The 26,092-nt window shown below is 41.4% G+C and overlaps 3 protein-coding genes across 6 annotated transcripts in view; 1 reads left to right on the top strand and 2 right to left on the bottom strand.

Annotated features, from left to right (window-relative positions):
- The first annotated feature begins 4,264 nt into the window (after positions 1 to 4,264).
- rmdn3 (regulator of microtubule dynamics 3) lies at positions 4,265 to 13,108 on the top strand. Of its 2 annotated transcripts, none has more exons than XM_085246527.1 (12): positions 4,265 to 4,829; positions 5,565 to 5,754; positions 6,833 to 6,970; positions 9,059 to 9,371; positions 10,029 to 10,131; positions 10,803 to 10,863; positions 10,952 to 11,027; positions 11,110 to 11,187; positions 11,275 to 11,373; positions 11,825 to 11,878; positions 12,315 to 12,395; positions 12,471 to 13,108. In XM_085246527.1, the coding sequence occupies exons 1-12, from the start codon at positions 4,628 to 4,630 to the stop codon at positions 12,528 to 12,530; spliced, it is 1,455 nt and encodes a 484-aa protein (XP_085102653.1). In that variant the 5' UTR covers positions 4,265 to 4,627; the 3' UTR covers positions 12,531 to 13,108. The 2 variants fall into 2 exon arrangements, with proteins under 2 accessions (XP_085102653.1, XP_085102654.1); XM_085246528.1 differs by lacking the exon at positions 4,265 to 4,829 and adding an exon at positions 4,889 to 5,038.
- On the bottom strand, positions 13,062 to 21,255 carry rad51b (RAD51 paralog B). 2 transcript variants are annotated; one of them, XM_085246529.1, is made up of 10 exons: positions 21,095 to 21,255; positions 20,560 to 20,701; positions 18,770 to 18,907; positions 17,482 to 17,599; positions 17,119 to 17,210; positions 16,854 to 16,948; positions 16,584 to 16,697; positions 15,067 to 15,196; positions 13,615 to 13,736; positions 13,062 to 13,540 (listed from the first exon to the last, which is right to left on the bottom strand). In XM_085246529.1, exons 2-10 carry the CDS (start codon positions 20,635 to 20,637, stop codon positions 13,417 to 13,419), a joined length of 1,011 nt encoding a protein of 336 aa, XP_085102655.1. In that variant the 5' UTR covers positions 20,638 to 20,701; positions 21,095 to 21,255; the 3' UTR covers positions 13,062 to 13,416. The 2 variants fall into 2 exon arrangements, with proteins under 2 accessions (XP_085102655.1, XP_085102656.1); XM_085246530.1 differs by lacking the exon at positions 21,095 to 21,255 and adding an exon at positions 20,787 to 21,069.
- A 1,211-nt stretch (positions 21,256 to 22,466) lies between these two features.
- Positions 22,467 to 26,092, bottom strand: part of cenpe (centromere protein E) — a 28,364-nt gene continuing 24,738 nt past the window's right edge. The window contains exons 54-56 of one of the 2 annotated variants that reach the window (XM_085246330.1): positions 23,683 to 24,050; positions 23,561 to 23,599; positions 22,467 to 22,665 (exon numbers count right to left, since the gene is read on the bottom strand). In XM_085246330.1, the coding sequence (XP_085102456.1) occupies positions 22,589 to 22,665; positions 23,561 to 23,599; positions 23,683 to 24,050 (484 nt within the window). In that variant the 3' untranslated portion in view covers positions 22,467 to 22,588. The remainder of the gene's footprint in view (positions 22,666 to 23,560; positions 23,600 to 23,682; positions 24,051 to 26,092) is intronic. The other variant, XM_085246331.1, reaches the window with a different exon arrangement.

Raw genomic sequence — 26,092 nt, 5'->3', positions numbered from 1 at the left:
GGGTCTGTGATAGAATCCTAGGCCCATGCCCTTCCCACAAACAGGATGATGGAGGCATGGAGTATGACATCACGTATCTGGTGGAAGAAGTAAAGAATCTAAAGTGCCTCTGATCTGTCCATCGCTGGCAGGGAAGGGATCTGAGCTGGTGATTGAGACTGAGAAATACTGGCTAGATATAACTGAACTTACCTCAACAGCTTGGGATCTGGAACCTCCCCCTGCCCACCCCTTTTCACCAAGTGCAACTCCAGTCAGCTGAGTTTCTTGGTCATACACAGAAGTAAAGGTAAGTAGTATTGGTACTAGCGATGACAGGAGGACAGAAACTTCAGTCTTTCTGTACTTTCCTGAAGTGATATAGTTCACCTTGCTTGTGGTTATCTGCTGTTAGAGTTAAACTTGTAGCTCCAATCTGCAGTACACTGGCATTACATGAAAATGGGTCAGGGGTAATGTAGTGAATAATATATGTTATGGACCCATATGCTTTCTCTGTAGCATCTGAAAAGATATGAATGCTGTGTGTGGAGTCTGACAGGTCTGGGATGCACATAACATCTTCGAAGAGGGAGAGCATGGAGCAGTTTAAGTTCACTCTCCCAGGTGTGCTACAGCTGGAGCAAGTCGTGTGGCAGGTTTGAGCCATTTCGCTCTTCTCTAGCTCCAGAGATTCTTCACCAGTGTTTAAGCCACGTTTTATTTAAACATTTACTTTTTTTTATTTAAGCCAGAGCAGTGTAGGGAATAAGCATGCCAAAAAGATGGTATTGTCTGGGTAGGACCCAATTGGTGTTGTGCATAGTGAATTCAGTGTGCTCTGCATGACTTGATAGTTCATGATGACAGGCTTACAATGATACTGAAACCCTATACTCCGTTTTGGTGTCTCTGCCCCATCAGGTGATAGCTAGATCTCACTGCTCTCCAATATTTTCTGCACCAAAGAGTAAAAAAGTGAAATGTGGATTATTAAACATTAGGTGTCTCTCTTCCAAGTCTCTGTTAATACATGACTTAATAATTGATCAACAAATCAATTTACTCTGCCTTACAGAAACCTGGTTAGAGCAGGATGATTATATTAGTTTAAATGAATCAACACCCCCGAGTCATTCTAACTATCAGAAACCTCGAAGCACAGGCTGAGGGGGCGGTGTGGCAGCAATTTTCCACACCATCCTATTAATCAGCCAAAGCCCAAGACAGACTTTTAATTTGTTTGAAAGCCCGATGCTTAGTCTTGTCTACCCCAGCTGTAAAACTCAAAAGCCAGTCTTATTTGTTATCATCTATCGTCCACCTGGGCCTTACACAGAGTTTCTGTCTGTTCTTCCTTTTAGCATCTACATCCATGTAGATGCTAAAAATGACAGCCTCAACACAGCATTTAATCTGTTATTAGACTCAATTGGTTTCTCTCAAAATGTAAAAGAACCCACCCACCACTTTAATCACACTCTAGATCTTGTTTTAACATATGGCATAGAAACTGAACATTTAACAGTGTTTCCCGAGAAGCCACTCTTGTTGGATAATTTTCTGATTACATTTAAATTTACAATAATTGATTACACAGCAGTGGAGAGTAGACTTTATCACAGTAGATGTCTTTCTGAAAGCGCTGTAACTAAGTTTAAGAATATAATCCACCCACTGTTATCATCGTCAATGCTCTGTACCAACACAGAGCAGAGCAGCTACCCGAATGCTACTCCAACAGAGGTCGATTATCTTGTTAATAATAATTTTACCTCCTCACCACGTATGACTCTGGATACTGTAGCTCCTGTGAAAAATGCAGCTTCAAATCAGAAGTACCTGACTCCGTGGTATAATTCTCAAACACATAGCTTAAAGCAGATAACTTGTAAGCTGGAGAGGAAATGACATGTCACACATTTAGAAGATCATCATTTAGCCTGGAGAAATAGCTTGTTGCTTTATAAGAAAGCCCTCCGCAAAGCCAGAACATCTTACTATTCATCATTGATTGAAGAAAATAAGAACGACCCCAGGTTTCTCTTCAGCGCTATAGCCAGGCTGACAAAAGTAAGAGCACTGTTGAATCAACCATTTAATATTAACTAGTAATGACTTCATGAACTTCTTCACAACTAAAATTTTAACCATTAGAGAAAAAATTACTCATAATCATTTCACAGATGTAATATTATCTACAGCTACTTTCATGAATTGATATTCATTTAGACTCTTTTTCTCCAATTGATCTTTCTGAGTTAACTTCAATAATTACTTCCTCCAAACCATCAACGTGTCTTTTAGACCCCATTCCTACAAAACTGCTCAAAGAAGTCCTGCCAATCTTAAATATGATCAACCTATCTCTAATAATCAGCAAAGCACCACAGGCCTTCAAGCTGGCTGTAGTTAAACTGTTACTTAAAAAGCCATCTCTAGCCATCTCTTAGCTAATTATAGGCCAATCTCTAACCTTCCTTTCATATAAAAAACCAAGAAGTAGTTGTCAAACAGCTAACAGATCATCTGCAGCGGAATGGCTTATTTGAAGAGTTTCAGTCAGGTGTCAGAGCTCATCACAGCACAGAAACAGCTTTAGTGAAGGTTACAAATCATCTTCTTATGGCCTCTGACAGTGGACTCATCTCAGTCCTGCTAGACCTCAGTGCAGCATTCAATACTGTCGACCATAATATTCTATTAGAGCGATTAGAGCATGCTGTACATGTTACAGGTACTGCACTGCAGTGGTTTGTATCATATCTATCTAGTAGACTCCAATTTGTTCATGTAAATGTTGAGTCCTCTTCACACACTAAGGTTAATTATGGAGTTCCACAGGGTTCAGTGCTAGGACCAATTCTGTTTACATTATACATCCTTCCTTTAGGCAGTATCATCAGAAGACATAGCATAGATTTTCACTGCTATGCTGATGACACACAACTCTATCTATCTATGAAGCCAGATAACACACACCAATTAGTTAAACTGCAGAAATGTCTTAAAGACATAAAGACCTGGATGGCCGCTAACTTTCTGCTCCTTAATTCAGATAAAACTGAGGTTATTGTACTCGGCCCTGAAAATCTTAGAAATATGGTATCTAACCAGATTCTTACTGTGGATGACATTACCTTGGCCTCCAGTAACACTGTGAGGCACCTTGGAGTCATTTTTGACCAGGACATGTCCTTCAATGCACATTCTTTCTTCCATTTGGGTAACATCTCTAAAATTAGAAATACCCTGTCTCAGAGTGATGCTGAAAAACTAGTTCATGCATTTATTAATTCTTGGCTGGACTAATGTAATTCAGGATGTTAATTATTAATGTTAATATGAATTTTCACAATTGTAAATTTGTTGCTTTTTTGCTATTATAGTTTTTCAGCTTAATTATAGCATCCTTCACTTGCATTAACTCTTTGGGCCTAAAGAGTTCATGTTAAAAACTATGAAATGCAAGATCAGCTTTTGGAATCAACTCCAGATCTTTTATATGAATTCATCACACAATAACAAGGGAACAGGGATCATCAGGCTAGCAAACTGCTCTTCGTGCAGTCATTCCATTAATTTTGACCCTATCATAACTTTATCCTAAACTAGTCACACTTTTTCACACATCTTGCTTGTTTGATTTGAAATCATCCGTTGTGCTGTACAGGGGAAAAAAAATACAAAACAAACAAAGAAAACTCTTATGTACCTGTGTTTGCTGTTTGGTCAAATGTGTCTGCCTAACCAGCCTGGATATTTATTACTCAATACTGAAACTGTGATGACTTCATATTTGCCAGTGGAATGCCTTCAACAAGTGTTGTGTTTGCATAATAATTCCTTTTATGAACTTCTTCATTTATGCGCCCAACAAATCTTGCGCAATTCAAGCTACAAAAACCATTCAGTTATCATCCCACCCAGCAAGTGTTAATAGAAAAACTACTCAGCTACTAAAGACTGAAAGGAAACATTTTCAAACAAAAAAACGAAACTGAAATGTGTAGTCTATATACATTTTAATTTCAATTCAATTTTATTTATACAGACTTTTATTTAGTTACTGTGTTATGTGAAATATGTAAAGTTTCAACAAAATAACTATCAGAGAATGTTTTTCCCTAATGCCCCACCTTCATAACCATGTCAGGAACATTCCCTGAAGGTTCCTGTTGCTGGGAAGCCTTTTGTGTCATTGATGTATTTTTATATTCAAATGCCTAAATGATCAACAATATTATGTGACTGTGCCGTTACAGAATTTAAGAGAGAATTTAGACACAATCATTCATACTCAGAGGTATTCTTGTAGGCCTCCATCTCAAACACACTTTATTTTGTAAGGTGTCACCGGAAGTTCTTTTCCTTTCCCCTGCTGTGGGCTCATACGGCTGCTGTGTTTCAATAACGTCACAGCGGTGCATGTTGACTGTGTGGTCCAGGTTGTAGCGATAGAGCCTTGGGCACACACAGCTAAGGCTTTCCTTCCGAGGAAGGTGAAGCTGCGCACGCTCAGTCGTGCGTGTGTGCGTGTGCAGTCTCAGATTCTGAAGCGCTATTCTGACTCCAAGGCGTCTACGTTGATGACGTAAGAGTGGTTATTTGTTCGGAACCAGCGTAGGAATGGGCATCGTGTAGAGTCATGAGCGTGCCGCTCGGGAGGAACGGGTTAGTCGGGCTGGCTGTCGGGGCCACAGCCGGTTTGGGCTTGATTGCCTTTTTAGTTTACAGGCAGATCAGCAGGAGGAGGTCCCAGAGCCTTGTGCTGGAGACACGGCCAGCGGCCCGGCTATTCATCGGGGAGGATGGAGGAGCGCTGCTGGGGGACACACTGGATGCCCAGGGTAGGCTGGCACTGACCTCAACTGCCCAGGATAACCATGAGCTACATGGTTGCCATGGATTCAATTTAACATGGCAACGTCACTGAATATTTAGTATCACGTCTTTCTTATCGCGGTGATGGCCAGGCTAGTGTTTGTTCCAGAAAGGGACGTCTCCATTTTTCAGGATGCTCTATGTGTAGGACCTTTAAGGAGACTGCAGTCAACAGGTTTTCTGATATATATATATATATATATATATATATATATATATATATATATATATATATATATATATATATATTTATTTATTTATTTGTGATGGGAATGTTTCTGGCTCAGAATGGCCTGATGTCATTCATGAGAGTGGATATGTTGGATACACTGTAAGAACTCATTTACAATAGTTTAAAGAAAGGCAACCGTTTCCGGCCAAACACTTTTGGATATGACTTTTGGACTTGAGACTGGCTTTTATTTCCATGTATTCAAGTGTAAAACAAATCATAGCACGTCTCCTTTTCAGACTGGCATTTTAAAAATAAGATTTACATTATTGTTATAAACTTATTAATAGGTTAACTGTACCTGTATATTAAGTTGTAATGCCTTTTGTGCTGACTAAAATCTCCCAGTGGAGGTATTCCAGTTAGCCCAGGCCACAAGTATCATTGTCACTGCAACCTGGAGGCAGGTTGGAGATATGGGTACAGTACTTATTAAATTGAAACAAGTAACTCCTGTCTCCGTCTTCAGAGATGGAGGCCCAGCAGCAGGCTCTGGCAGCAGTGGAGGCTGTGGTTCAGGGACTTTCCCCAGAACAGCAACTGGAGCTGAGAAACCAGCTGGACCAAGTGCTAAACTGCGTGGCGTCTCTACGTTCAGAGGTAGCTGAGCTCAGGGGAGGTCTACAGGACATTGCCTGGCAGATCATTCAGGATGTCAAGTGAGTTGAACTATGGTGAGCTACATAGAATCTGTCCTGCAGTACTGTGCAGAGGTCTTGTGTCGCCCCTCAGTTCTTTACTGGGCCATAGTCAGTATTTGGTGTGAGCACCTTTATTCTTCAGCTGAGGCAGCTTTCTGTCATCTCTTTAAGTAGTCTTCAGGAACAGCACTCCTAGCTTCCTGAAGGACAAAGCTCTTCTTTGTGTGGATGATTCCACGTTGCTTCAATAATATTGAGGTAGGGCTCTGGGGAGGCCCATCCATGACTGATAGTTCTCCACTGCATGTTTTTGTATCCAAGTCTGCTTTTACTGCATTATCAGTGTGTTTCCAAGCAGACACTTTCAGATGACACTGGATCAAGAATCCAAATCCTCCATCTACTAACTGTTTAGTGTCTTTCACGCTGTGTTATCTTTGATATTTTTCATCGATTTGAGTAAAGTAATGGAACAAATAATGTGTTTTTGTTTTTTGCATCAAACTTGGTTCTTTGCTAAGTCATCTGTACATGTGAGACAACACTGGTTCATCCCTCAAGTTAGGTTTCTTTTTATGCTTTAATGATTCATATTTCAGAGTACAGAAGCTTAACAAACAAATAAACAGGATCTGCAAAGCTGGAGAACAAGACTGCTTTAAAAAAGACAAAGTCTGGAAGTCAAATGTATTGAAATGAGGACCCTGGAAATCTTCAGTCTTAGTAAACACTGTTCCAAAGTTTGTGTCTTGATGCATGCACAATCATCCAGGTATGTAAATCCCAAAAGGTGGATTCTGTTCAGCTGTGGGTCACGTTTTCAGTGGGAGAAACGTCTCGTCACTCACTGTTTATAAGGTTGGAAACCTGCACTCAGCTGAGACTGGGAACGCCACGTGCAGGTGAACAGAATCAACCCAAAGTTTGCGTTTTGCTCGTTCCAGTTGGATTTCCCATCTGCACAAATACATATGTGGGTTTCAGTTTCAAAAAAGTAATTTAGGTGCATCACATTGTTAAGTGTGCATATCAGGGGGCTGAGTGCTTATATGAGAACTGTTTGGGCTGTTTGGGTAATGATCCTCCTCCCATTCAGAAAGGGAGTGGAGGACAGCCAGCGTGTACGGCGGCGGCGTCATGCGGTCCACAGAGAGCGTGCCGACTCGTCCAGCTCTACCTACTTCACTGCCAGCCAGGGCATGGCCAGCACCTGTGGAGAGACCAGTGAAGGGGGGTATGTCATTGGCTCAGCACAGTATGCTTTACTCACTTTTGATAAATTCTTACATTATGCGTCAGGTGTTTTGTACACAGACCTTCATTGGGAGCAGCAGGATATTTCCCAGAGGCCTGTGTGAACTTTGATTTTGATCAGCAAGTAGTTTATGGGCATCGGGCATGACTGTTTCAACTACAGACACTGTGCTCTCTTCCTGTCTCTGCACAGCAAAGATCCATAGATATGCTGTCTCTCTGCAAGGCAGGCAGTGTGAACTAGGTAACATAAGTCACATGACAAGAAAACAGAAACCCTTCAGTCTGAAAACACTAAGAAGCTCACTGTGTTTCAGTCCCTGTTTGAAAAGGAAATGATATATGTTCTGCTTGTTTTCACTCTATTTGAACATTATTAAGGTAAAGGCTCATTATTTTTATTTATGTGCGTGTTAATGGATTTTCACCTGGGAGCCATAGCCTGGTTACAGACATGCCTGTAGACATCTGAAGGTGTAAGAAGGATCTTAAATGATGGTTAATGTAGTTAGCAGCTTACCATGAAGACGGCTCTCAGCTTTACACCAGACTCTGTTCAGTGAAAGGACTTGAAAGAGGATAGCTGAATAAGATCTTCTGGACAAACCATGTGATAAAATGTCTCTGAGGGGTACTCTACAAACAAAGGTCAACATAGCCAGGCTTGCTCTGTAAAATATAGCAGGTGTCACAACAGTGGTCATGAGCTGTCTCAATGAAATTGGGCTTTCTGAGGCTCATGTAACTCTTCTTCCACATTAAATGATCCCTCCGAGTGTCACCTACTCCAATCAGAGATGTTGCCTGGTGATGGTGATGCGATAGTGATGAAAAATCTCGAAAGAAATTAAAATGCGTTGTAAATCAGGCAAGAGATGAATGTTGCAGAAAATCATTAATCTGGTGATTTCTGAGTGGTAAAATAAATATTTTAATTCCAGTTTACAGAAGCCTGATAAAGAAGACGTTTGGCGTAGATCACAGTGAAATGAATGAGATTCATTGAACATGTGTTCTGTGTTGTTGCAGCTGCAGTTCCAGCAGAGTAAAAGAGGCTGATCAGCAGATTAGAATCGTATATCACAACAGGTTATTTAGACAATGCATGAATAAGTAATACAGGAGGAGCTCATGGAGCCACAATTAGCTCCCGGGGCCACGAGGAGTTCCTGGCTCAATGCTGAGCTCCATTCAGTGGTTGTAGTCAGGGATGACTAAAACCTGCATAGATGCAGAGACTCTTTACTTAAAAGCACTGAAAACATGCTGCAAGCTCAATGAGAATCAGTGAAAACATGGCGCTTCCAGACGATTTTAAATCCACACTCTGAACAGAAACTTGCTCCTCTCCATGTTAGTGTTTAGCCAAAGTTACCATGGTGATTGAACCAGGTAAAACAGCCACTTTCATGACACAGAAAACTTGACAAAGCTCACTAAGCCAATAATCTGGCTTTGTAGTACGCTGCTTTAGTCGGGCAAGGATTCAAGTGTGTGGCTTTTTAAATGGGTTTGTTTGCAGGCTTCATAAGCTTATTGCTGTTAATTTGTAAGACAATTAGAGATGCTAACTCTCACTGGAGTCTCCAGCTCGTATCTTAAACAGTGTTGTGTTCTTTTCCAGAATGGGACTAATTCATCAAACTATTATTATTGTTCAGGTTTTTGATGCAGCGTTTGGTACATGCTAACGAGGCAGCATGGTCCCTTTTCTGTGTTTCCCTATGTGAAGACAGGCTCGCACGGTGCTGTTAAGGGGTTCTCAGGGTCTCCTGTCAGCTGGCTGCCATTCATTGACAGCCAGCTGACAATGACAGGAAACAGGAAGGTCGGCAGCATTGACCTTTCAAAATAAAATATAGACTTTCAATGTTTGGAATAACATATACCTCAACCGGATCACCTCTGATTGGAACAGTGGCAGAAATGTCAGAGACTTATATTTCAGAACGTGCTGTGAAACAAAAACTATCTACAGAAATAGTGAATACATAAAACCTGGATGAAACCCTTGAGAACATATTTATAGTCACCAAATAAATATGAGGTGGTCTTCGCTGTATCCCAGGTACTCCACCGCCTATGCCGAATCAGACTACACTGATCGTGACACGGACAGAGAGGAGGGTGAGCAGGAGCCTGAGCAAGAGTCTGAGGATGAGGACAGGAGCTGTGCCACAGTCCTTACCCTCCGCCAGGATGTCTCCCAAGAGGAAGAGCTTGAAGAGAGGGGGCTGGAAGATGAGGAGGAGGAGGAGCTAATGAGCGAGGTTCCCAGTGGGGAGCTGGCTCTCCTCCTGGCTCAGAGTGACATCCTCCACACAGGAGATGCCAGTTTAAAAGCAGAAGGCTTTCGACTACTAATGGACAACAGAGCAGAAGTGAGTAACAGGATGCTTGTTGGTGGTCACATGACAAGAAGCTAATGATGCGTGTAATGACCATTAACGCTGATTTGATATGAGTGTGACAATGGGTCATTGCAAAGAGCAGACATAGAAGAATAAATATATCAAGTGAACCAATGAAAATTCAAATCAAATAATGGTCTCAAAGGGAAAAGGCACTGCTCATATCTTAAATAAAATTAAAATAAAATATACATGTATGAAAACTATGGAACACTTTGGAATTTTTTAGCAATAAAATGTGTTCCGATCTTCGCCCGAGTCAGAACTACAGACAAACACAGTCTGACTGAGCTCGTACTCAAGTGCTTCACAACAAAAATATCAGAGTATTAAAAAAGAAAGAGTTAACTAAATGTATGTCTCAAAGGTGAGTTTTTAGTTATTTCTTAAAAGAGACCAGTCAGTCAACAGATCTCAAGCTCAGAGGGAGAGAGCTTCAGTTTCTGGAACCAGGGTGACAAAAAGCTCTGTCACCGTCAGCTTTAATCCTCGTATGATGCACAACGAGTAGGCCCCACATTACATGACCTCAGCGACCTGCTGGAAACGTGTGTCTGTAAAAGTTCACCGATGTAAGCTGGTGCTCGTCTATGAGGAGCTCTTTTTTTCCTCTTTTTGGGTCTGCAGTATGGAGACAGCAGGGAGTTTCTATGGCGACTGGCTCGAGCCTACAGGGATATGTATGACTCCACTGAAGACAAACAGGAGAAGAAGACCTATGCACAGCAGGGTAATGGACAAACACATACTGTTACTGCACCTTACAAAAAGCTTCAAATACTATTAGTGAGGAATCTCTGAAGTTTGGCTCTTTGGGCTAAATGTCCTTATTCTTAGATTCTATCTAAGCCTGAACATGACAGTTGCCACAAAGCATTTGCTGAAATGTTTCTAGTTATCAAACGAAAGCAAATAAAATACTGACAACTGTCACTGGATTATTTAATGGAAACCAGAGGATTCTAAGGCGAGTTCTGAAGCCTCTGCGCTGCTGTCCCATTAATCTGTTGTACAGTATTACAGAGCCTCTCATAACGATATCATAGCATCATTTCCACCAAGTACCATTTGAATGTTGCAGCAAAAATTGACTCAGTTCCCTGTTCTTAGCTGACAGGAGGGGGGTCTGGTCTGGTCTTCTGCTGCCCTAACCTGTTGGTTCAAGGTTCCACATGTTGTGTGTTCAGAGATGTCTGGGTGTAGAAAACCTTTATATTAGTGTTTAAGTAATATACTAACCGTCCGGTGGACTGGGTGAATCATTGCTAGGAGTTTACATGTGCTCCTTCAAACTGATGGAAACCATGCTGCCGTATCAGACCACAACAACTACTCTTCCTGACATGCTTTCTTTGATTTTTCATAGACAGGCTGTTGTTAACCTGTGAGCTCATGTTGCAGGTCGAGATGAGGCAGAGCTGGCCCTGAAGAAGAATGGCCTGAATGCAGAGTGTCACAAATGGTAAATCCCTGTGAACACAGAGCTTCTAGCGAGCAGTGGGTTTGAGCTCCCATCAGAGAGCATTTGCTTTTTCTGTTTGTGGCTCCAGGTTTGCCATGCTGGCTGGACTGACCTCACAGCATGAGAGCATGCATAGCAAGCTGAAGAGTAGCTGCATATTGAAGGTAAGAAAGGCAGACCTGCTGCACGGCAGCAGTGTAGGCGTAGAGCAGCTGGACTTATTGTGATCATTATTCCCCCGTCTAGGAGCATCTGGACCGAGCACTGGCTCTCAGAGATGATGACCCCATGTGTTTCTACCTGCTTGGCAGATGGTGTTATCAGGTGACTCTGAAGTTATTGCACGCACCTGCTACCATCCTGATGTCAGAGATTTCTGCGCGCTTCAGTGCTTTGTCTGTGTGTCTGTAGGTAGCCACTCTGGACTGGTTGGAAAAGAAGGCAGCTGCTGCCCACTACCAGAGCACCCCCACCTCCACCCTGCATGATGCCCTTGAGAGCTTCCTCAAGGTATGAATCTCCTGACTTTTGAGTTCAAATCGGTGGTAGACTGGTGACCCAAAATACATTCTCCTCGTGGCTTATAGCAATGATGTGCAGTATGTGCTGTATCTAATAAGGACACACTGGCAGTGTGAAGGAGTAGGATGGAGGAGGGATCAGTGTAACAGACTGGGCGTGTCTCAGAAATCAGTTGAATCTCATAGGCTTATAGAAGGAGCTATAATCAAAGGATGCACAGGTGCAGTACCACTGAGAGAGGATGACTCTGAACAACTCGTCTTTATTATTCACTTGCTTCAGTTCTTTAAGATGAATGTGCGGCCTGGGAAATAAGAAAAGTAGATGTTGTATGTCTCAAATCTTAGTTAGCCTCATTTTGTGTCAATTTCTGAGCAGATGTGTGACTGCACACACACACGATGTTTGATGGATGAAATGCTTTTGTGTTAACTTGCAGGCAGAGGAGCTCAGTCCAGGTATCTCCAAGACTGTGAGACTTTACATCGCCAAGGTACTATCAGATCAGCTGATCTCACACTGTACAGTTACGATTTATGGTTCACACACATTAAAGTGCTAAAGTCCAAACTCACACCCTACAGCAGACTCTTGGGATCATCTGTCAGTGACTTTTACATGTTTGCATTCATGTGAGTTAACATGATGTCCTCATTATTTTGTGAAAAATGGAAGTTCACTTTGAATCTTTAAAGCTAGTGAAGCTGGGACCGGAAGAGACTGAAATGTTTGTAATGCCTAAAAGACGATGATGCGAGTTAATAGGTCCCATATCTACTGACACATCTGTTCATTTACATCCAAAAACACTGAACTGAAAATGACAAAAGGCAGGTAATAATCACGGCACAGTTGTTGCCGTCAGGTCTTTTTCTTTGATGGTCATATCAGGAACTGTGAAACTCACTGTGGCTGGGTCTGGTTTACAGTGTCACAAAGAGCTGGGGAACATCTCCGAAGCCACAAACTGGGCTGAGCTGGCTCTGAAGATGCCTAGAAATACTGAGAATGTAAGAGCACACATCCTGTCCACATTTGAATTCATAGCTGCAGCATTTTCACCACAATGCCTTTTCTATTCAAAGGATCAAGAAACATGTGAACTGGAGGCAGAGCTTCAGGACTTAACTGCCAGAAACAGCTGAGCTGCAGAAAAACTTTCCTTCATTGATGGATGAGTGTGATTTTTGTCTTCTGTCAACTTCTTTGCATCACCATGTATTCAACCTGCTATATTTAACGTTCTGCAGCACCTCCCATCTGAATTCAACGGGCATGCTGTGTTTGGTTTGAAAAACGACTGACTCAAGCTTGATGACTGAAACTACTAATCCCGGGACACGTGCAGAGCTTTAAGGGAAGGAGGAAGCTCTGGAATAAGACCATTTCACTCGGTTCTGTACTATAATGCTTGTTGTGTAAAGATTGGGCCTTCAGGTGTGATCAGGTGAAGCACACTGGCTTCTTTCAAACCTTATGGACTCCCTGGTGCAACATGTAGTTTAAAATGGACCACTTGTTTGAAGTCTTTGTTGTAAGTGCATGGAGCCCTGTGTGCTCATCAGTATGAAGTTGAATATTTTTGAACTGTTTATGTTATCACATGTCCATTTTGCAGTGTCTGCTGTTGGAGTGAGACAAAGACTCAGTACTCAGAGACGTTATTATGCACTGTGTGAAATGCAGCTACTGTTTAATAAAGTTCTTTTTCCATTTATGGCAACACATTAGCTAAATCTGAAATGAAGAAAGAAAATCTACTTGAAATACTTTACATGGAATGACTGCTGACCTCTCCTGCATCCAACTCTTTATTCATGACTCATCTTTAGTCAGCTTCATGTTGATGCAGTTATAGAATAAAAATGTCCCATCAGATCAGGAGCAGCCTACGTTTTATAGATATATACAGTTATGCGTCTGTCGCCACAGACTGTCTAGATCGTCTTTCTCAAACAATTAAATAAAACGTGACAGTGTGACGAGACAAACACACGCAGATCCAGCAGGTGCGCCTCACATCCTGCTGCTTCAGTCCTTGGCATCGCCCACTCCGTCAGCGTTGATGGCAAACATGGCTTCAGCCTCAGGCAAGCAGGGCGAGTCATAGATTTTACAGATCCTCGTTTCTCCTCTGCCCTTCCTCAGGTACAGGCTGTGAAGAAGAGAGCACTGTTAGTGTCATCTTCCTGTGGTGACATCATACTTCCATCGTGAATAAAAACACACCGTGTGGTGGAGGCGTGGGCCAGAATGTTGCCGCCGATTGGTTTCTTAGGATCTGCAGAAAACATGGCTGCTCCATCCACTTGTGCTACCACTTGGTTGGTTATCACCACAGCAACGCCAAACTGTTGACAGGTCGGGCAAAAGTTATGTCTTAGATACATGAGTGAGGCAGCTTCAGCTCATCCATTGTAGATTTAAACACCTGTCAACAGTCACACTTTATAATCTTTGTGTGTACACACACACACACACTTTCTTCACTGACTTCACTATCATTCTTTTGACAAAAACTAAAAATAGTCAAATAGATTGATAACAGATCCTCACAGGACGGCTGCTGCAAACGTAATTTATAGAGTGATTCTGTATATTTAGCAGAATATAAATTATTTAAAATGAGCTCAACCATTTACATACATTTAACACTAATCTGAACATTTTTACTTCTAAATATTTTTTTACATTTATTTTCATTGATGTATATTTTCCAGTTACATCAATTTATTTTACTGAGGCGTTTTCTTGCTTTTCTTCCTAAAGAGTGATTTATGTCTCTGCCCACTTAAAGTAATCATTTTTGGTAATGCAGCATATATTTAACTATAGAAGCAATGTTTTAAAATTTGTCAGCCATTCACAAGCGCAGAATGGTGAAAAGCTCCATGCAGAGTATAGACAGTATGTTTTTATCTGATCCAACTAAGTTCACTCAGAGATCATGCTGATTAGATTTACTCACTGAATTCCACCTTTATAACTCAGGGAATGTCTGCTTACATCATCTTAAATTCAGCTGATTAAATCCTAAACACTAAATGTACTCACAGTAGAAATTATTCCAAGTGATTTAATTCCCCACACTGCACCACTAAAACTGATCTTATGATTAAGAAAAATGAAGCTAATTTGTGTTTGGTCTTTCTTTGTAACAATTCTTCTTGATGACAAATCGTATACCATTAGAAAGCTTATTAGTTTCCTTTAAAAGGTGCCACATTAGTAAGGAAAATGCATTTGTGGGTTGAGCAGCAGAGTTGAGCATATTGGATGCGCCCATGATACCCCAGGTGCTGACAGTCAGGTGCCTGATAAGCAGCATGTGTGAACAGAGACCCTGCTACAGCGGATTTGGGATCCATAATATTAGATCTGAATAGGATTTTATTATATATTGGGGGTGGCTGTAGCTCAGCTGGTAGAGCAGGTCACCTACTAATTGAAAGGTTGGTAGTTTGATACTCGTCTGCTCCAGTCTGCATGCCAAATATTCTTGGGCAAGATGTGCCCCAAATACCTACTTTCTACTTTTATTATATCAGTTCAATTAGTACTTTAACTTTAACCACAGTATAATTAACACAAGTATCTGTACACTACTGGCACCTGAGGCGATCACTGATTCGTGGAGTGTACAATTCAAACTAAAGAATCTGTCAGGGTGTGAGAGCTGACCTCGTCCGCCAGCCTGAGCAGCATACGCAGGAAACGGCCCAGGTGTCCCTGCCTGGCTGACAGCTCTCCTCTGCCCGAGTAGTCGGTTCTGTACAGAGCTGTGGCACTGTCTACTATCAGCAGAGCATACCTGACAAACACAGGGACAAATAGTGTTAGCCTGCACGTTCACACTCAGATCTTACAGTTTTTTATCGTATGTGTGACATGCCAATGTCAGACCCTAGTCGGGCTTAAAAACCTTTATGATACATAAATGATGAAACAACTCAAACAAATGGTAAATGGCCTGTATTTATATAGCGCCTTACTAGTCCCTAAGGACCCCAAAGCGCTTTACATATCCAGTCATCCACCCATTCACACACACATTCACACACTGGTGATGGCAAGCTACAACAAACAAGATCATGCTTTTCACAGACTACATGAAAAAAAAACTCTTTAGTCAGTTTCCTTGATTAAAAAGACAAACCAGCTAAGATGGGCTGTATGATGATACCCTATTAAAACGTCTATCATTTATTTCGTGGTGTTGCAAAACACAGCGTTTACTGCAAGATGACAGTTTGCAATAGTCACCACCAGCAAAAACAAATGGGGACTGTTCCTAAATGGGGTTGTACCTGTGGCTCACCATAGAATAAAGACTCATTGAGAAAATTGCAGCCATTACAATTTTATACATTGGTCGAAACACTCGACAAGTCGGGTTCCCACATTTATATCACAAGTGTCTGTCCAGCACTCACTGCGACAACAGATATCTAGACAAGCTGAACGGTGCACTTCATCAGAGACGGCACACTCTGACGTTTGCACACAGGCTGGTTTTCTGACGACCGTACAGGAGCAGTGATGATAGGAGAGGCAGCCAGTGTGTATCACTAAGGCCAATATTCATTTCATTTTTGATTATTTCAATTAAACGTAAAAAAGAAAACAGTATTATTGTTTATTAGTATAAAGTATGAACTGAATTTACAAAGAAAGGCACTATATTATGATACAGATCGTTATTATCGGGATAAGAAATTACTTCGTTATTTCTACAATCATTAGAAAATATTAAATCTGTGTGATTTTGTGATTCAAGACATTTTATAATCTGATTAAAATCAAACGTGAACTTTCTCAGCATTTTTCTCGTTTTTTAATCTGACTAATGTTTAAGAAATGACTGAGAAGCAATTTCATTTCTCGAGTCAGTCCAAACTCACCATCACAGCTAGGGTTAACTAAAACTCAAAATTGAATTCAGAAATTCACTCGAGCTGATGGACAAACATGAAGACATTCCACGTTGAAACCATTATACAATATAGGCTCTGTGCATCTTACATAAATCATGACATTTACATCCAGTTTTCAGTCCTACCGTGGAGCCAAGTTTCCACATGTCCTCTCACTGCACTTCCTAGTTTCTGGTTAAGTGAAATTAGGCAAAAAAATAAAAATAACTATCCTTCAATGATTCACCTGAACACTTCTACACGGTCTGTAAGTTTGTGACTAACCTGGACTCTGCCATCATTGCAGAAGCTTGATAGAGCAGCTGAGTCTGGTGGTCTGTGTTGAAGGCTCGGGCATAGGCCACGTTATCCAAAACGTCACTGCCGACCAGCCCATACCTGACAGCACAGACAGACAACACATACAGCTCCAATAAGAGTAATAAAATCAACAACGTGGAAATAAATGACAGGTTTATAGATTTTTATTCTGCGTCAGTTACTTCTTCTTTGACCTCTGAACTGAATGCTGAAAACAAAGGAGCACCATCTCACCTCTCGGCAACAGCGAGCAGTCTCTCTGGTCTGAAGGTTCCTTCTGTGTCGATGTACATGGCTTTGCCTTCTCCGCCTCCCTGATCGATGGGTAGCTGTGGACGGTCACCATGGTTACATCTCTCTAGATCAACAACTTATTTGTAAAGCAATCCTAAAAGTTTCTGAGCGAGCTGCTTGTGATCCTCCATAACACACGCTGATGGATAGAAACTGGCTTTTTAACTTCTTCTGGGACCACTTCGGTTTGTTGAACACACTGTACCTGGCAGGTGACGGCGAGTGTGTGGCACAGCTGGGTTTTCCCCGTCCGAAACTCTCCAAACATCTCTGTGATGGAACCCGTCTCAATCCCACCTGTAGGAGAGCAAAAAGGTTTAAATTTGATGTGCGAGACTGGGCCTCCCTGCTGCTTCCCGAGTTCTGATAAGTAAACAAAAAATGGCTGCATGATTTGTTGTTTTGGTTTGCACCTTTATTTAAATGGTGGTCACGAGGAACATCCCTAGTTTAAATCTAATAAAACCAGCTTAGGGCACATAACCATCACTGGCATTGTGTTTGCTGCATAACTGAACTGCTAATCAGGGAGATCTCCTCAATGAAGCATGAGCTACATTAGACTAACCCTGCAGGAGTTTGTCCAGCTCCTTGGAGCCTGTAGAGATCTGGATAATCTCAGCTCTCCTCTGATGGAACTCAGTAGCTGTGGTGAAGCCCATTGGCACCAGTTTGGCAGCTTCAGTCTGAGGGAAAAGGTAAATGAAAGCAATTCAGTTTTGTTTATACAGGGCCTAATCAAAACAACAGTGGCCTTGAGACACTTTATCTTGGAGAGTAAAGACCCCACAACGTTCAGATGACCCCCTATGAGCAAGCACTTTGTGACAGGGGAAGGCAAAACTCCCCTTTGACAGGAAAAGACTTCCAGCAGAAACACTCTCGGTGATGGGTGGCCATCTGCCGCGACCGGTTGGGGCTGAAGGGAGGAAGACGGGACAAAGACGTTGTGGAAGAGATCTAGAGATGAATAATAACTCCTATCCAAATACAGAGAGGTGTGTATAAATATTTATTAACTCTTTTTCTTTGATTAACAGTACTGAAAGTAGCTGTACATAATGTTACCTTTGTCAGATGGTTATGACCATTTTTGAAGTTATTACTAGTTGACCTTAAAGGAATGCGTGGCTCAATGCTAAATGGTAATCTTCTAAATTAGTGAGATGCCAGTTCCTTTCCAGCTTACAGGCCATCTACTGTAAAAGTGTACATCTGAGAGTTATACCAGGGGCTCAAGATCTTCTTATCCGAAGCTCTTTCTTTAAAAGAAACCCCCCCAATAAAAAAAACAACACACACACACACACACACACACACACACACCCCTATCAGATGTTTCTCACTGCTACATTTTTGTACCACCTTGTTCACAGCTGTTTCATTTGTGAGACCTAACCTTAGTAGTGGTTCAGTGACCCTCTTAATGGGCCACGCCCACTTGGGCTGAGCACTGATGTGCAGGTGTAGACGCAGCTCTTTGAGGAAGCATGTCTTTGGTTTTTCCGGCACTTTTGCCTGCAGCCTCCCAAACAGCTGTGAGCCTTCTGGCTGAAGACCATGAAGAACTCAATTCCTATGATGCATTTCATATTAGAATTCCTCATTTCCTGTTTTAAAACATCCATTAAGGCCGACATGGATATTACTACTGAGTGGAAACCATGTCTTCTTTAACAGCATGCACTGATGTTCAAACCAGCAGCACTTGGAGAAAGTACAGAAGCACACTGATGTGCCTCTACAATGTATCCGTTTTATCTGTCAATCAGATATGACCATATGCAGTCTCCTCCACACAATCCCAGCTTTCACATTCCTCTGAGATACCGAATCAAACGACTGTCGTTCCTTACCAGGATCTTGTCAGCCTTGGCCTCACTGATGCCCTTGATGTTGAGCAGCTCCTTCTTGGGAGCGTAGGCCACTGCTTCAATGGTGTGGAATCCTGCATCCTCCAGCTTTTTGATGTCACTGGCACTGATTCCGCATTGCTGTGTGCAGAGGCATCAAAACAAAGAGCTGAAGCTAATTTCATAGAAAGAGTTTTTCAAGAAGCTGGAGGGTCTTGCACACTCCATGATTAAAAGCCAGTTTAATTTTTGATAGAGCAGTTAAAAAATAAATAACATAGTTGAGCCATTTATGAGATATCATGCAGAGAGGGCTTTTGGCTTTTAAAGGCATTAGTAAGAAATACAGAATTTTAGGAACAAAGTCACTGACAGTTTCATTTAACACAATATACGAGCCTGGTGAGGGACCAAGCAGTGAAGGCATAGAGGGCAACAGGAGAAATGTCATTAAATCGGGGCTTAATTTTTTTTTACCTGTGTCACGGGGCGGTAATTTTAGGAAGTCAATGAAATGACACAATCTGGATTTTTTAATGCCACCACTCAATTCTGATTAGAGCCTGACTGATATAGGATTATTAAAACCAATACAAACAATTGGTGATTTAAAAATCTGATGCATCAGGATAACTTTTCCTCCACACACACACACGTTACATGTGGTTATTTATGAATCCCTACAAACACAATAAGACCCAACTACTTAGAAATCAATGGGTTTCACTGTCACAAAAAGCTGTGGATTACTCACTTGTGCTCTTTCCATATCAGCGGTGTGTTTGTATTAAACAGTGCAGCTGCAGAGCACCCTCTAGTGGACAATCTATGCATTAACCACGACTCACTGAAGGGGTTTTCTACCTCCTCTTCTTTACTTTTTACATTTTTATTTATCAGTCGTTATAAATGGCAATAGTGATATTTCAGAAATTATCTAACGCTGTCTGACATATCAGCCCATTCTAAATCCAAGCTTCAAATACATTTAATGTTTAAAGTGCTTCTTCGGTCTTACTGACCAGTTGCAGAGCTTACTATCAGTAACAGGCATACAAACTGCAGTCAGATTTTTTTTTTTTTTTTTTAAAAAGGGCCAAGTTCAAAGACGGGTGGATCCTTCCATGAATCAATCAATGGTTTCCACCTGGTGCTCCAAGAATCAGCTTATTGCTCATTGTAGAAGAAGAATCAGGTCATTTACAATTACTTCAGTATATGTAATGAAGCCACCTTCCTTTACACTTTGAACGTTGTCAGTTTTGTCACATAATACTTTGAACATACCATACTCATATTTTTTTAATCCTTGCAGTCTGAGTGTGTCGGTGGATTTGAGATCCTCTGTGATCCACGCCATGATCGTTTTAAATAGTTCTGTACTTAAGGTCATACAAAAAATAAGGTGACCAAATTTCACCTCGTACCTGAATGTGACATAATAATAGAAAAGTATTAAATTGAGTTTAGACGGCAGACTAAGAGCAAGTACACTTGTCCATCTGCATTTAAGTTTAGTGAATGAAGTCATTTTTGATCACACACACTAAATGAAGCCATACTGGCCACAAAAACGACTGAAACCAATGAGCACCATCGCACCCGCCGATCTGTGGATCAGTTAAATTGGTCTTTGCAGTGCATGTATCCCATCTCTTCCCAACTGAATGCAACAGCAGTTGGCAGTGATCTGACCAAGAGGAGCAGGATTAGCGAACCCACAGCTCCGAGCTTCTATAGCACACAAAATCAGATGTTACAGAAACCACAGTGCACTAAGGACGGATACGTACCTCCAATCTGGATAGAGGCTGTGGCCCGTAGTTTTCCTCCTCCTCCACCTCCACTCTGGCCTCGCTCCTCATCGCCATGATCCAAGGAGAACCAGATCGGCTCCGCTCGGCTTGCTGATTGTTTGACGGTTAATACTGAAAGCTAAGCCAGAGAGCTAGCATGGAAAAGCTGATTGATACAACTATGTTTTCATGATGATCGTCACACGGCAGGTTTTTTACTTTACCTTTTCATCTACCCTAAAACCAAACTTAAGTCTTTTTCACATTTAAAACATCTAAGAGACTAGTCCATCTACACTTACACACTGTTAATACCCAGTAAAAATGTAACGTTTTTTTCTAACACAGTAAATCGACAAATTCAAGTTAACACACTTTAGCGACAAATTCGCCCATTATTTATGTGACCGACAGCCCAGGCGCTGTCACCGTGAAGCTAGGACGAGCTGCCCGCGCACTCTGTCACAGTTGCTGTTAGTTTTTACAGTTACTGGGCTAAAAGCGGTCCTTTCTACGCGACTTCGGCCCTTACCTTCTTGCAGTTTTCTTGTTTTCCTCAAACTCCTCGGTGTGAAGCTCCCGCGCGCACATTCAGATTCAATGACGTTGTACGTAAACGGAGCCAATGGGCGCGTGAAAGAAGGGTCGTGAGAGACTGGAACCGGAAGTAGGTGCGTGACCCCGCTATTACCATAGTATGGCAAACCGTCTAGGACAAAATTCGCCACTTTTTTAACGCTTCTGGTTACGAAATTACGTAACCGTTTAATCGCCGTTTAATAAGTCAGAACTTGTCCCCGACTGAACGCAGCATTTTACGCCAAAGAGTAGCGCCTTGAACGCCTGGGAAAAACGCCGCTTTTTCAGCCATTCAGAAGGAGCGTTCAAGGCGCAACTCTCTGGCGTAAAATACGGTGTTCTACGGGGTCAAAACCGCCATAGGTGGCCAGTTCATGTTTTGTTTTCATATTCATGACATGTTTTAATGTTAATAGCAGCCTGTTAACACACAGCTGAACTTTGAACCTCTAAATTTGTTTCTTGTCAAGTTGTTCCCCTGCAGGAAGAGTGTTCCTTTCAGATAAAGTTATATTAATTGATCAAACTGTGTTTAAAGGTCCATTTCAGCCATTAAGATGATCCATAAACACATGGATAAGTGATCATGGAGGGAAAGCTTTGGGAGCGGGGGGCTTTACACTTCAGCCTTCAGCCAATGTTCCTAGAACAAAAGTGTGACTGTCAGAGAACCTTTGGGGAACGTTCCCCGTTTGCTAAGAGCAATACTAAAAAGGGCACTTACAGTAGTTGTGGGCTGCACAGGTTTCAGAGGGGTCTGTGGTCACAGCGTACATTTATACCCAGTAGGGCATTAGAATGCTTTTGAATTTGAAAATGACTCTGGAAATATTAGAGTAAACAGTGTAATATGCCAATTGTAAGTGACAGGCCATCAAAAGTGAAGTGAAAAAAAAACAAACAAAAAAACGTTTGCTGTGCAAATCTGAAACCTTTGATATACAACTCTGCATTTTAATTGACGCAGATGGATACCCCTCCCTGAGCAGTGGTTCTGCTCCAGGTTTCTTCCTGTTAAAAGCGGGTTTTTCCGAATGGCAAACCACAGATGAAAGACATGTTCTGTTAGGGTCCAGCGCACAAAGACACATTTAGGACCACTCTAAATCTGGTTCTGCAATTGTTTGGGTTTAGTGGAGCAAATCAAACTTGCCATTGCTGACTCATATTCTGATCAATGTTCAGGTTCTTTTGTTTAAAACCACAGCACCTAAAGAAGCTGATAAATCTAAAACATTACTAGAGCTAAGCTAAGATACATCGTTCACAGTGTAGATTTGTTGGAACAAGGTCAGTTGACTGAAATGTAACAGACACCATTTAAGCACCTTATTAAACACATTTATTAAATTTCTTAGAACAGGATGAAAAGGGAAAAATGAAAGTGGGAAATAAAAGTACATAAACATTACAAACAAAGGTAAAAATACTGCTCTTTACAAACACGTTATTGTGTTTTACACATTTCTTCCTGTTTTGGAGACTTTGGCCACCACTCGTTTTTGTCCGTGTCCACAGTAACATCTGTAAATACACAAGACAAACACCACTAAATGAAAAACAAATACTGAAGCATTAATGGGAATTTTAGAAATATTATTATATTTATTCTAAAGATCTGTTTTTGTGCAGAGGCTAGTGACATCATACAGTCCTACCCAGTGATGTCACACTCCTCCACTGATTTACAGATAGCTGTAATGTACAGCAAGCTGTTAGTGAACAACAGCTAACTTGCTGCTCTTAAAAGACTTCAAACATGCGATTAGCAGGTGAAGATACATGGTGCATCTCTGTGTGGATGACTTTTTAGCTTTTGTTTGTCTGCAAGAAAACTGCAGACCAACCCTGAAACCTACTCTAAAACGCTGCAATGTTGTTAATGATGGTTTTCAATCATTTTTTTCCATGCCAAAAAAAGAAGAAGAAAAAAAAAAAAAAAAAAGAGTGTACCCAACTCATGTTCATAAATAAAGCACCTGCCTGAAGTCGAGGTTTGAAATTCTGTTAATGGTTTCCTCATTCAAGCCACTGAGTCACCACAAAACCCACTAAAGTGCAGCTGTAAGAGTTACTATACTGGTCACAGGGAGCTGGGTCTCCTAATGCATGCGTCTCTGACAAGGCTGATTTTTGCTTGTTACAAATACAAAAACTGCATCTCTACTATGGAACACTTTAAAATATAGAGTTCTATGTTTTAAAACACTAAAATAACAGGAGTAGCGTTATTCCTCCTGCTATTATTTGGGATTTATTCTCAAATGAAAGGGACCAGACCCCACTGAACAAGGTGGCCATGGCAGAAGAACATGTTACTGTGATTCTGAGAAGACCGGTGAAGTGCCATTAACCCGTGCTTCTGTTAGTATACCCCAAGTGACTGAACCCTACATCCCCACATGTTGTACGTTGTTACCCTGTTCTGGAGCTGCTGTTTCAGGAACACGGGAAACCTCTGACAAAACAAACGGCCAACATCTTTATGATATTCTGAAGCTTTTGAAAGAATGTGACAAAGTAGCCTACGCTGCAGTTTACCTGGAATGGTTCCAAGGCTCGAGTTGTCGAAGAACTGCTTGGGACAGTTTCGGGACAGTGTCTCAGAGCTTCCGCCCACATCAAAGAATCTGCTTTTGGGGGATTCGAGGAGAGAGGCCTTTGGCGAATCCAGCAGCTTTCTGGGTGACTCCAAACCCTTCCTGGGAGTGTCCAGGAGCTTCTTGGCAGGTATCAAAAACTTTTTAGGTGAGCTCAGCAGGTTAGAGGAGTCAGAGGTCATGGGAAAGCCCCTCTTGGTGGGAGTGCTAGGTGACTGAAGCTTGTCCTCTTCCACTTTGTTCCTCACCTTTAGTTTGATGGCTCTGTTCTTCCACTTGGTAATCTCAGCCTGCTGACTGGCAACCACACTGATGAGAAAGGAAGTCTGTGATTAGAGCTCGACTTCAATTTTTATGTCACAAAGTGATAACTATGGAATGTGATCTGTGTTTGTGCAGTGAGCGTTCAAACCAAACCACCATCAGGACAGCAACGGGCTTCATCTGAATGACAGTTTGTCTAAATATCTGATCAGATCTTAATCCTAGTGACACAACAACTTGTATTGTTGTCTTGGGAGACAATAGCACTGTCTATCAACTGGAAATAATTTGATGACTATTAATGTTGCTAAACCAGTTTCAGAGGATAACTGTACGGCAAAACCAATTAGAAAGAAACAGAAGAGAAAACTTAAAATAACACAAAAAAACAACAACAAAAATCCCAGAAATGTGAGAGATTGAGACACAGTTTGTAACATTGTTCACGCTTAAGGAAGTGCTTAATCAGCAAAAAAAATGCATATGAACTTGAGTGTCATCCCATTTTTAATCCATAAGGTTTGATATGAGGTCAGGCGAGCCTTTTCAGTTCTTGCCTGCCATTAAAGATGCAAGAAGCAGCTGCAATATTCTCCTAAAGGGTGGACACGATCATACACGTCTTCAGCCCACGCGACGGCCACGTACAACGCACCAAGTTACAAAAATCAAGAGGTGCACGATCGGCCGATGCGCCACAAAGAAGGATGTGATATGTGATATCTTCAAATTAGCTTTTAATGCAGCAGTTATGTTAATATGAATCATCCTTGTTGTATAAATAAATATAATGCAAAAGGTGGCGACGTGCTTTACACCAGCGGTCCCCAACCCCCGGGCCTCGGACCGGTACCAGTCCGTGAGTCTTTGGTACCGGGCTGCGAGAGTTCAGGCTCAGGTGTGAAATGTATAGTTTTCAGGGTTTTTAATCGGTTTTCAGCGTGATTTTGTTATCATTTACTCTGTTTTCCTTGGTCTTTTCACGTGTGTTATGAATAAATTCTCTTTTTTTCGGTACTGGTACTAGTTTTATTTTGTTGTATTTATCCGCGACACATTAAAGGCCGGTCCATGAAAATATTGTCGGGCATAAACCGGTCCGTGGCGCAAAAAAGGTTGGAGACCGCTGCTTTACACTACTGCAAACAATGTTTTTGGATTGTGCTTGTTTATCTAAGGCTTGGATGCAGCTGCTCTCAAGCTCTCTATGCACTGTTCTTTCAAGCTGATCTGAAGGTCACATGAAGTTTGGTCTACCACTTTATGGCAGAGTTGATGTCGTTCCCCATTTTTGTGTTAATACCAGCGACCCGTTGTTTCACAAATGTTTGTAGAAGCTGTCTGCATGCTTGGATGCTTGATTCTATACACCTGTGGCCATGGAAATGACTGAACACCTGAATTCAGTGATTTGGATGGGCGAGTACAGCACAGTGCAGGTATAGATGATATTGATGGAGCAATACAGGGACATATGCATAGACAGTACAGAAGTAAATATGGAAAGTAGCATTTTAGATTCAAGATCTTATACCAGTTCAATGTTTCCCTGTTTGAGGGAGTTGTTCTACAAATGTTACTCCTTTACCACAAAAAAAAGAAAAAAGAAAAGTGTCTTATTGGAACAAATGGAGATTTACACTCAAACAGATTTGATATCATTTCACGGTAAAATAATAAAAACTCTGAACTTCAACATGCATTTAAAATGGGTCAGTCAGCTTTAAGCTAATTAAAGATGATTGAAGGTTAATAATGCTATACTGATGCTATTATATTAAGTTTTAATGCTGCTTCCATATGCAGACATTTTGTCTGCATATGGCACTAAGGCATGACTAATCAAATGGGTGGTTATTTATCAAACAGGCAGCAGTGCATTTGTATTTTTACAGTTCACCATCAAATTTCCAATCATTATAATGTAGGATTCCTCAGAGTGAGTGTTACTGTATGTCAGATTTACAAATGACCTGCTGCGTGTGCTAAAGAAGGCACTGCAACGTATGCAGATGGTAGTACAATCTGCTGATAGTAGAGAAGAGAAATTAAGAAAACACAGCAAGAGGAATTGTTGTTAATCACTC

This window comes from Mchenga conophoros, linkage group LG15 (assembly GCF_057382185.1).
Source record: "Mchenga conophoros isolate Kocher_MC1m ecotype Shallow Benthic linkage group LG15, M_conophoros_male_GT1.1, whole genome shotgun sequence".
Classification (NCBI taxonomy): domain Eukaryota; kingdom Metazoa; phylum Chordata; class Actinopteri; order Cichliformes; family Cichlidae; genus Mchenga; species Mchenga conophoros.
The sequence above is the reverse complement of the archived record's forward strand: the minus strand, read 5'-3'. Positions and strand labels throughout refer to the sequence as shown.